We start from the raw sequence: 12,576 nt of genomic DNA on the forward strand, positions 1-12,576 counted from the left end.
TAATCGACGCATGCGCAGAGAGGACGAACATTACTCGTCTACCTTTCTCTCTCGCACACATCTTGGACACAGTTTTCGAGCCAACATTCCCCCTCCATGTCTATATACTCAAAGGGGCATCTCGTTTTCTATCTCTTTTTATGTACCACGCATTCTTAATTGGCTCCTTTACACCTTGCTTATAACACCGGTCGCGCTTCTCTTATAATCTAGGACTCTAGATTTAACATGATGGATGTTCACGTGATCCGGAAAGGAGATCAAAGGTGCCGACACGAAGTGGATTTACTGAACTGTGCTTATATGCTGTGCAGATGCTTTCTTATGCATTTCATGTGCTCCCGGCCTTAGAGTGATTTGTCTACACCTCACCAGAGGGCGCTCCTTTAAATGGCACTCGCAAATTCGCGATGGGTCAGCCGTCACTTGTCAAATCACTCAGATCGGTCAGATGGGTGTAGCGAGGTCACTCCTATATACCATGTGACTTGCGCTCGCGCACCTCGTGATTGATCGATTGGTCTGCCGCCGCGACTAATTACGGTATCACACGGTATCACGACTATCACGGCCACGCAATTTCACAGGGAGAGGCCGATAAAGTGAACAAAGTGTCACTTCGAGTCAGCTTCAAGTTTTCTGGAATAAAATCTTGATTGTTGCGGCCGGTTATTTCCAACCATAAAAATGGGCTCGCTCTTTCGCAGCGAGGAGATGACTTTGTGTCAGCTGTTTCTCCAGAGCGAGGCCGCGTATGCTTGCGTCTCCGAACTCGGCGAGCTCGGTCTGGTGCAGTTTCGTGACGTGAGTACAATCGCGTTTTTCAAGATTTTATCGTTTTTTTTTCTTATATTTTAGCGAGCCAGCCTAATAATTTTTTTAGACCGTTTGTCGGCTCTTATCTCTATTTCGCTGTCATTATGTTTTTGTCTTGTTATATCGATGCCCTCGTCATTGAAACAGTATATACATTCTATCTATTATTTTAGTTAAATCCCGATGTCAATGCTTTTCAACGGAAGTTCGTCAACGAGGTACGTCGTTGCGACGAGATGGAGCGCAAGTTGCGCTACTTGGAGAAGGAGATCAAGAAGGATGGCATTCCGATGTTGGACACCGGGGAGAACCCGGAGGCTCCGCAGCCTCGAGAGATGATCGATCTGGAGGCTACCTTTGAGAAACTGGAGAACGAACTGCGGGAAGTGAATCAGAATGCGGAGGCGCTTAAGCGTAACTTTCTGGAGCTGACCGAGCTCAAGCACATCTTGCGAAAGACCCAGGTCTTCTTCGACGAGGTAAGTTGCCTGTCAACGATCACATTGATTCTTCTCGGTTCGATGATTTGGGACATAATGCATAAAAAAAATTGAGCAAATTTACCTTCTGATGCATTGCAAACTGTCGAGGGCAGTTTCTAGATCTGTGTTCTATCAGAACGGAGGAATGACGAGGAATGAAACGGAAATTGTCCATGGAAATTGTAAAAAGTGGATGTGTAAATTGTGTCTGGTTTTTAGTCCTGTCGTTCGTTTTCTCTGTAAAATTTGGATGTGAATCTTGTTGGGGAGGACTCTTGCAATGGGCTGTAAATATCAGCAACTGGTGTTGTCACTTGTTATGAATGTCGAGTCGACGAACATATAAGAATTCTTTCTCAGCAGTCGAATACTTTAGTACAAGGCGCAATTTATTTGGCTTACAAGGCACTCGTCATTGAACGGGAGAATTTATTCCACTCTGTTTGCTACAATTACATTTTCATGCAAAAGAAGCAAGATGTTGTATTATACAAAAGTTAATGTCTTGCAACTTACAGCCTTATATACTTGTTTGGCTTACATTTCCGTAAATCAGTTAGCGTGCCAACGCCGCGTGTTTTTTCTCTAATATAGAGATTAGTTTTAATATGCGCTTCAGTGTGAAACGTATTATCACTTTAATGGGATTTCTTCATAGATCTGCTTTATGCTTCTACCGTATGGCATAAGTTGTTTAGCATAAAAAAAATCTATGTATCTTTATAAAAACTTGAAAGACTTTTGTACGAGGAGATCTTGTTGAAGTGACAATATCTTGCAATATCACGAAGAAGGAAAATTGAATTATTAATTGAGGGATTGATTGCCGCATTTGAAAGAGAAACAGAGAAAAAGCAATGAGTTTGCGCCAAATTTTCTCTGAAATGCATGAAAAGCTGGAGACTGTGCAAATTATAATAGATATACCGCAGAGGCCTGTCTTTGCGCTTGTGCAACTTTAATGCAAATACGGCGGAGTTGCTTTAGAAAGAAACGAAATGAGATAAGACTGATGGGAAGAGTGGCGAGCACTACCGCTCTAATGAATTGTCAGACATCAGAATGTCCTCGTTTTGTACTGTTACTAATCATATATTGTTGAAGTGATTTTAGGATTATTAATGTGTTAGTGTTGCCAACTAACCAAAAGCCACTGCTGCAAAGGACACAAGTCACTCGCTCCGCCCTGTCTCCCTTTACGTCCCTTGAGAATTGTCCAGTATCGTCGCGATTTCGTACGGATTTATTATACACATTCAATTGTGTTTAACGTTTGATCGTAGTTTGGAGAGATTACCTTGTTATTGGTTTACTTATATCGTGTGTAGTAACCAAGAGAGACTGTATATTGTTGTTCTTTTTGTACCGGCATCTCTGTACATGAATTGAGAACCGTTTCCTTAGTTTGTAAATGTATCTTTTTAAAATGCAGCCATTGATTGTGGTAGTTTAATTATTTACATAATACTCTGAAAAATCTTAATTTTAGTTTACTTTTATATTTAATATCTTTCAGTATTCTCTCATTCAAGTTTTCATTATGTCATTTCTTTTATTTTAGTCTATTAACATTATTTTTCTTTTCTAGTGTAGTAATGTTACGTATTTTTTTACTCTTCTGTTCTTTCCATTTTGTTCCATTAATTTTAATTTTTCTTTTTTACGTAAGAATAAAGCTCATGTATTATTCGTGTGAAATGCATGTTTGGGAAACAAACATGTTTGCACGTGTTATACTTACTTAACAAGATATTCACACGCAATAATTATCTAGTAATTTTAAATGATTTCTTGAATATACATAATACTTTTTTATAACAAAATTACTTAAATGTTTTAAATCACTCTCCCTAAAATAGGAGCAAATAGAGTTCTTTCAGTGGCAAAAAAAAACAATAGAAATGTATTATAGATGTACAATATAGAAATATGATATCTAATAATAGAAACATGAATAATTAGTAATAGACACATACAGAACACTACACAAAATTAAATACAACAATATTGAAATTTTGTTGAAATTAACGTAAGGTTACTATAAGATTAGTAAAAAACCACAGGAAACTCCCACATGCGAGCTAATCGTAGGCGCAAAGCATGAAACCTTGCATAATTAATAATGAATTAATGGCAATCTGCATGAATTGTACTAATGTCTGCAACGTTGTGTTGCAATTTGTTCAACATGCATCATTTAGAGTTTGTGTATTTTATATTAATTCTTTAAAGGCCATCTTTTTTATTCAAACGTATTTGTACGCTAATGTTAGATATTTGTAAAAATAATTATAAATGTGTAAAATTTATATTTAAATTTATAAAATTTTGATATTTTAAATAAAATTTTTCTCATAATTTTCTTTATTAAGAAAATTATTAAAATGTATACAATATCAACGTAAATCATTTAGAATTATTAATAATTACTATTTAATAATACTAGTACACTAGTACTAATTATTATTTTCTGATTAATGAAAATTCTATGAAAATTATTATAATTATATCAATTATTACTACGTATGATTTTTTTAAATAAATTTTTAATAATTACAATTTGAATACTAGTTGTATTTTACTACTACTTTAAATATTATGTTTCAATTTAGAAACATACTTTGAGAAAATAATCACGGCTTTTACTGAATTAATGAATGAAATTCTTTGCATGTAGCATGTGTAGCAAGATTATAATTTAATTGTATTTGATGTATGTTTTCATTTTAATTAATTTATTTTAGTTATTATAATTATTATAATTGCAATTAGTAGTCAGCACAACATTTTAATTATTAATTGTAGAGCTAGAAAAATGATAAGGCTGCATGAATTTTATATGTATAATTCGTGATGCTTCCCTATTATATGAACTTAAATTCTTGCATCTGTATATTTCTTAAATCTTACATCTTGATTTTATACATTTGATACTGACTTTCTGAGTTCAAATTTAGATTCTGAAAAGTTTGAATATTTAGGAATTTAATTTTTATATTTATTTTAAAATCCTGAAAATATTTGACATATTTAGTATCTTGTGTGTTTAGAAAATTGCTTTCGTGAAACTATTTTATAAATTTTGTAGGATTTTTATTTAAATTCCTCGCGACTTTTAAAATCTTTTAATAAAATTTTTGGAGCCCTATTTTTCTTCATTCTCTCACGGCTAAGCGTCACGAATTTAAACCTAGCATTGAGCTAAAAACTACGCGAGTTCGTGAAGAGATCTCTCCTTCTTCTTCTTCTTCTTCTTCTTCGATGTCGGTGAGTTGAAGAAAATTTTGAAACAGAGAGAAGGAAAGAGGGTCTGGTATGAACGAGTGGAACGGGAGGTAGGGCGAAAGAGGGGTGACCTGTGTCTGTTGCCAGGCTGAGCATGGAGGTGTCGTGTCGCAGATGGCAGACCCCAGCCGTGAAGAAGAGCAAGTCACTCTGTTGGGTGAGGAGGGCCTCCGCGCCGGCGGCCAGGCTCTCAAGCTCGGGTAATTAATGTGTGGCGTATGTACATTTAATGCAGAGCGTGGCGACTCCCGAAGACGTCCTAAAAGATAAACAGATGTTAAAATCACACGATCTTTCAGCCCTTTATTGAAGTTTAGATTTTTTCTCCGTTCGATGAAAACTGGCAAATGTTGTCCTATGTAGTTCTTTAAAACCATTGTACTCTAAGAAAATTCTTTCACTTTACAGTAGTTCATACTCAAAAATATTTTGCGATTGAACTGAAACATTGTACATCCACAACTGACATTTATCAAAACTCTTAAAATTGAATTGTTTAATTTCCTCCTCTTCAGTGTTTTTTTTAGCATTTCGCTTCACCTCTTATTTATGACAAGAGGTTTCTTTTAGGTTTTTCCACGTTTAAATTGTTTCCAAAGTTTTGTCGCTTTTTTCCAACGTTCTCCAATACTTATTGTAAGCTAATATCTCTTAAAAGTTATACACGAATCAGTTATACATTTTTATAATGGATTTATTTTATTTATTACATCTCTCTTACGCCTTTGTCTTGGATTTATACCCTCAAGATCCATCAGATTTAATCCAGCAGGATGTACAACTTTGAATCACCACGCTCTGCATTTCAATCTCCACGTGACCGAGAATCATCATGAGTATATAACGTCGCATGCCTATACAGTTTGTGTTGCCGAATATGAATCCGATGCACTATTGCACTTCGCAATGGTGGCTCAGTCACTAACGCTGATCCTCATATTATTGACACGAATGTATATACAATATCTCTTTCTTGTTGACAATTTTTCTTAACAACAAATATAGCTTTATACTTTTTTTTGTCTTCGATTCATATTAATTTTACATTTTACATAAGCTATTTTGTAATTTGTTGTTATACTTTAACGGTTTTCAAAATTGCTTATTAGCGGCATTTGCTATAGAAAATGAATAAATACGCAACGAGATTTAGATGGTTTTATCAGTAATCCGAGGATCAAAAGTAAGTCAGGAAATGTGCAGCCAAATAAACGAAATAACCCATTGAAATATTCTTAAATGTACTCGTGAACGCATATTAGAACCACAGAATCAAGAATAAGTCGAGTATTTAACACGGTCTTTATTATATTTATAATACAATACTATTATACATTTACAGAGAATTTTTTTATATGCAAATTTTCAGTATTATCGTTACAACATAATAAATTATATGTTTATTTATAGTAAATTTTTTTTACGTGCAAGTTTCCAACAAGTTAAAAACATACTTGAAAAATTAAATCTTCGGAAAATCGAGTCGTTGAGAGTTATTCTTGTGTAACATCTTAAAATCGAATTTGTTGGGAAATTAGATTCTGATTACCATAAAAATTACTATGTAACATACATCTATCTGTTACAAGAGAACTCTACAACGTCACGATTATCCAAATCTACGATAAATATCGTATTAAAGACTCGGTTTTCGCGCAAAACTGAAATTGTGCTCAGCGTGGAATTTTTCTACGTACGCGCAAGGAAAAAAGAGAATTCGCGAAGAGGATTGATCGAAGAAATACGCCACAGCATTTTCGAATCTCTTCTCACTGCACCGCCCTTTCCCCCCCCCCTTCCCTCGTATAATCATAATCGTTATGTCGAAGTCCGATACTCATCCTAAAGATACAGTTCTAAACCCTATAGATAGTAGAGGCGTCCTACGTCAGTGTGTTCTGTGATTACAGCACCTGTACACCACGGCAGACACCGTAGGAGCACATTATAGGAATCCGCTCAGGCAAGCTGTTATCAACCGTTATTATTTGCGAATCTTGTTTGCGAAACTTTTTTTTGCCTCGATGTTTTGTTGCCTGTGTCTATTCAAGATATCCAACGGTCGCTCAACGAACGGAGCCGTACCTTGCATTGCTGAAGTATCCCCATGCGAAGATGTTTCGCGCCGTTTCGCATTTCTTCGTCTCTCGACGTGTGAAAGTTTCTTTCCCTGCTGAGGTTCCATTTGTATTCGTTTCGTAAAAGAATTTTTATATTCTGATTCTAAGGTTCCTTCTCAACACTTTTGTATCAGAGACTTGGACTTTTAAGATCCTTAAACTCTTAAATTCTTATGTCCTGAAGATTCTTTTTCCATTAAATCCTTAGAATTTCCGAATCTTTCGACTTCTTTTTAAAGATGTTTCTCTCATTGTTTTCCTTATAAGAAAAGAATCCAAGTATAAACACAGTATAATCACAGTATAACCAGTAGGTCCACTCAGCGAAAAACTGAGTCTTCGCGCAGGTATCGCTGCGCAACTTTTGTTTTGGGTTGGATCCAATGAAATGCAAGACGATAGGAACGTACATACATATGTGCAGACAATTTATAAGCAATTACATCAGAAATTTTCTTTAGTGATCACTCCTACGAATAATTGTTACTAATGAAACATTTTATTCGATTCACACATTGAATTTATTGATTTACTGTATCGAATCCATATTATTACTTATCTGTTTTATTACTTGTGAGGCATTTTTCTCAATTCGGTTCTGGATTTAACATGGTGCTCACGTGATCCGGAAAAGGAGATCAAAGGTGCCGACACGAAGTGTACCTACTGGTTATACTGTAGTATAAATAAGAAGTATAAATTGTAAAATAATGTTAAATCTATACATATTGCTACTTTCAATCATCAAAAAGAGAAATTCACTATTTATAAGCCCAATCTTTGCGTATAAAGTAATAAATAAATGTTAAATATACACAAATATGGGTATATCAGATTGGGAGTTTTCAGAATTTGTAAATTTTAATGATAAAGGGAAAGATGGTGAAATCAATATAGATGGACATGCGATGTTCCAAGACTGAAACTTATACTTTATGTCCATCATATATGTTTCATTATATTTTATAATTTTATTGTTGTATTTATTCTAAAACTGAAAATGTTATTCTAATTGTATTTGTAAAATACAATTAGAAAAACTAAATAAACGTTTTGTTAAAAAAGTTAGTACTGGCAAAATAATACACATAACACACTAATGATTCGCTAAAATTCGTAAATATTATTTAATTGTTTGTGCTTATATCGCAAAGATTGGGCTTATAAGTACTGAATTTTTCTTTTCAAAGAAGAAATAATATATGTAGGCATTCTTTTGGCGATTGACATTTAAAAACTTTCCCTTGTCAGCGACGTTTATTAGTATAGGATTATTGGAAACCTATGTAAATTCTTGACTGTCCAAATATCATCACATCCTTGTATTCTGTATTTCGAACATTTCCAATATTCGTTTTACAAAGCCAGTCTAGTTAATTTTCATATAATAGATAAGATTCCGTTTTCTTTATCCTCGGGGGATGCTTCAGCAATTAGAATCGCGCTTGAAAGACAAATGCGATTGTTCGCTTCCATGAATAACCAATGTTCGATTGCGCAAAACAAAGGCTCTCACCCACTTTCTGTCGCAGTTTACGCGCGTTTACGAAAGAAAGAAAGAGAGAGAGAGAAAAAAAATCGGCGTGGAATCGCGCCGACTGATAACAGTTGATACAGTTTGATATAGTCACATGTTTTTAACACCCGCTCAAGCAGAGAAATTCAAACTGTATCGAGTATTTTCGATCCACGATGAGAATGATCGAGATTCGCTCGCTTTCCAGTCCGATGCTCGCGTGGCAAAATTGTTGTAATAATTCACACTGTAGTGATACAACAGTTGTAAATAACAAAACATAAATGATGATGGTGTGGCCATGGGTATGTATAACAACGTTCTCCCTTTTTAACAAAGGACTGTCTATGTTTTTTTTTAAATATGCTGCTTGCTCGCATGCCTTCGCACTCGATTTTTTCGTTGTCTGTTACGTCACCTAATCAAAATCAACGTGGATCAATGGATCGTTAAAGACACCTTATTGAATTTTGTCTTAGGATTTATTGATTTTTATACTAAACTCGAGAGTTTGTAAAAAAGTAATACATAAGCGTTCAAATATTTTATTTCGTTACAAATTCGATTATTTTTATGGAACACTTTCTAAAATACGGATGTCCGAATATTGAAATAAAAATATTAAAAAGTTTAAGGTTGATTAAAGCTTCTTATTAAGATACAAACTAAGGGATTAATTCTCCACTCTTCTGAATTTTTAATATCTTAATATCAATATTTTTTGATTTATATCTATGAAATTTATTGACATTTTTAAAATGAAAAAATTGAAATATATGTAAAACGTTTGAAGATTTTTTAATATTTTCTTCAATTTTTAGAACTAATAAGAATCAATGAAACTTCTTTAACGATCTAACAGCTTGGCTTGTGTCGTGCTTTACTTAAAGATAAATTATTCCCCTATTTTTCATGTTTCGCATCGGACGATGCGAATAATGCGAATGATTATATGTTAAGTTGATCAACTTGTAATCGATTATAGAACAAAAACTGGGAGTCAGATGAGTTTTCAATGTCGATTCTATAATAATATGATTCAATGGATTGTCTCTTTCGAGGAAATCTTTGCAACTGTATTAAGGACTGTTGAACGAAATAATTATGGTTTTTATGAATTTTTTTCAGATTATTTGATAAATAGGAATTGCCATATATCTTTTTATTTAATATTAATTTAATACTTTCTTGTTTAAAAATTTTCAGACATGATTAAAAGTTAAAATCAAGGAAATTTAAAACATTTTACCGTTTTTTAAATTTGTATATGTATACATAAGAAAATTTATATTTTGATTTATTTTGGTTTAGATATACGTACGTATAAGTTTTTATTCGAGACTTATTTCGGAGACATCTATTATGTTGTCTATTTATTTATATATATTTCTTATATCAATGTATTTATTACATTTATGGTTATTATATATAATCATAAATTTTAGTAATTTTAGTAACTATATCTACATATTGTATATCTAAAAATATAAAAAGTTATATAGATATATTTTTCTCTCTCACATTAATGTTAAATTATATAAACATTTGGTCGTATTTGACTTGCCATCAACTATTAGTGAATATTTAATTTTTATTGACGGGAATATTTAATTTCCGTTATTATCAATTTTATTATTATTATTATTATTATTATCCTGTTTTGGCAATTCCCATTTAGCCCAAAAATTTGACGAACTTGAGATATCTCGATGCAATGAACTGTCTTTGATGATTTCGCACAAGCACACTATCAAATTTTTCGTAATTTTATATAATTTTTTATACTACTAGTTACTATTTTATACAATAATTATTATAGTTTTTGTTACAAAATTATTAAGCAATTTGCTAATTACACAAAAAATTGATTTATTTGATAATCGTAAAAAAAATTAGAAATGCGAATATGTCAATAGTCAGTTCTGTCGTCATATTCTGTCCTCATTCATTTTATCACAACATCATAGCAGTATTATTATATATGTGAGATATTGAGATGTCATCATCCACTTTTACTCGGCGTGATCTCCGCTTTTGTGAATGTCGCACTGTCAATATCTGTGAATATCTCAAGTTCGTCCAAGACAATGAAGGTAAAGAAAAAAAAACCAAAGGGAAAACCCGCGCAAACGTAAGACAAAGTGGCGAGCTGGAGCATTGTGGTCGTGTCTAGTGTGGCTAATGTGGTTGTGTCTTGTCTGTTGTGTCGTCAGCAAGAGCACGCGGGCTTGAACCCCACCGAGTCCATGACACGCGCGTTGATTAGCGATGATAATATCGCCCGCCAGTCCGCCCTTGGCCCTGTCCAGCTGGGGTACGTACTCCCATTACTAATTACTCCTTTTGTCCCCGTCGTGCCAGGTTCCAGGAATCCGAAGAGTTGAATGAGTTCAGGAATCGCAGAACCGATAATTGATTCTCCGAATAAAATGATACGCGATGATGATGCAGAAATCTGTGGGAGCAGAAAGTTAAGCACCTCTAAACTATGCACTTAAGGGGGAGGATGCAGAAATTAGAAATTGTGCGAATCAAATTTTTTTTTTTTACGCCAAATCAAATCAAAACGAATTACATTTCTTTGATCGAATCCGGAGAGATCGAATTGATTGACAAAATATTACCCGAATCAAGTTGAAACATAACTTTTACTTAACTAATTATTGTTAGGTTAAATTTTAATATTAGATAATAAAAAATGATTTCAATCTGTTTTACCTATTAGCGGAAAATATAATTTTATAAGATTGTCAATATACAGAGTGTGGAAAAAAGATCGAAACCCTTGATAATCACTCGAAAAATATAAGTTTTGTAAAAAAAATGTTTTAGACAAAAGTTGTAGGGTTTAAAAATATTTACTAATCCTATTGATTTGACCTTGGGTCATGTTGTTAAGGTCAGGGAATTATTACTTTAAATTTTTTTAATGGAAAATTTTCCATTGCATATTCTTGTAGCTTATCTCGAGAGCTTTTCAAAACATTAAATAAAATATTTGTACATTAAGCACTTTTCGAGTTATAAGGCTTGAAAGTTACAGTATCATCGCCATTAGTATTATCCAAGGTGTCCGAACAATAGCTAAAACCTTTTGAATCTTGTTCCGGATCATGAGCTTAACAACATGGATCAAGGTCATGATCATTGGAGATTTGTTCCTCTTTTTTTAAAAAAAATAATAATTTTCAACAATGAAAAAAGAGCAACAATCTTTAATGACCTTGACACATGTTGTCGAGCTCATGATCCTGAGCAACATTTAAGAGGTTAGCCATTGTTCGGACATCTTGAATAATGCTAATGCTGGTGGTACTTTCAAGCCTTACAATTCGAAAAATGCTTAATGGAAAAATATTTTATTATAGTGTTTTGAAAAGCTCTTGAGATAAGCTACAAGAATATGCAATGAAAAATGAGGAGTTTTATTTAAAAAATTTAAAGTAATCTTTCCCTGACCTTGACAACACCACCCAAGACCAAATCAATAAGATCAATAAATACATCTTTTTAAACGTTATAACTTTTGTCTAAAACATTTTTCTATAAAACTTATATTTTTCAAATTATTTAGAAGTTCCGACCTTTTTTCCACACCTTGTATATGATTTAGATTCGAATCATAGAGATTCAAATCAAATATTTCGCACTCTAGTAGAAATCCTCTATCTTTATATTCCTTCTTTTTATTACTGGATTGACATTTTCGAATTTAAGGAAAATGGAAGTGAAAACTAGTTGAATACGAGTGTAGTTCACAAAATGAAAACAAAATATATATTTTATTTTTATTTTAAATTTATAATATATATGGGGCATTCTCTATCAACCGGATCATCCCCTTTTGTTCACTTCCATTTTTGAGATAAAATACTTCAAAAGGTCTTAAAATTTTCGTTGAAATATCTACTTTTTGAGGCCGTATGGCCTTTTTAAAAATTCAAAATGGCGGATCCAGAATCACGACTAGAATGGACTGTCGCAAAGAAATTTTTGGAACAAACTTTAATTACTGAAACACAGAGGGCTAGAATATTTTTCTATTTTCATAAATTAAGGTTTTGGGAGTTGCTGAATACGAATTCCCGCACTCATAATTATAAAATTTACAATAGCGAATTCAATATGCCGGTCAAACTTCAAATAATGCAAATTCCATTATTCCCATATTTTATCTACTATATTGGCTTAAACAGTCTTGAACTTTAAGTAAAGATTGATAATTTTCAATCAGAAACTCAATAAACCAATGTCTATTGATGTTTAAAAAAATCTTTTAACTTGAACGTTGTGAGATGCACTGGCCATATTAGATTCGATATTCCGAATCCTGCTTTAATAACTGAAAATTCCATGA

General features: G+C 33.1%; 1 protein-coding gene across 5 annotated transcripts in view; it reads left to right on the top strand.

The window, feature by feature from the left end:
* The first annotated feature begins 393 nt into the window (after nt 1-393).
* The window catches only part of LOC105456817 (V-type proton ATPase 116 kDa subunit a), a 19,644-nt gene continuing 7,461 nt past the window's right edge, over nt 394-12,576 (top strand). Inside the window, exons 1-3 of one of the 5 annotated variants that reach the window (XM_011701128.1) lie at nt 394-804; nt 990-1,295; nt 4,671-4,783. In XM_011701128.1, coding sequence (XP_011699430.1) covers nt 688-804; nt 990-1,295; nt 4,671-4,783 — 536 coding nt within the window. In that variant the 5' untranslated portion in view covers nt 394-687. Of the gene's footprint in view, nt 805-989; nt 1,296-4,086; nt 4,566-4,670; nt 4,784-6,493; nt 6,547-10,432; nt 10,534-12,576 lie in introns of those variants that run through there. The other 4 variants (XM_011701131.1, XM_011701130.1, XM_011701129.1 and 1 more) reach the window with 4 other exon arrangements.

Source organism: Wasmannia auropunctata, unplaced genomic scaffold (assembly GCF_000956235.1).
Source record: "Wasmannia auropunctata unplaced genomic scaffold, wasmannia.A_1.0 LD335539.1, whole genome shotgun sequence".
Taxonomy (NCBI): domain Eukaryota; kingdom Metazoa; phylum Arthropoda; class Insecta; order Hymenoptera; family Formicidae; genus Wasmannia; species Wasmannia auropunctata.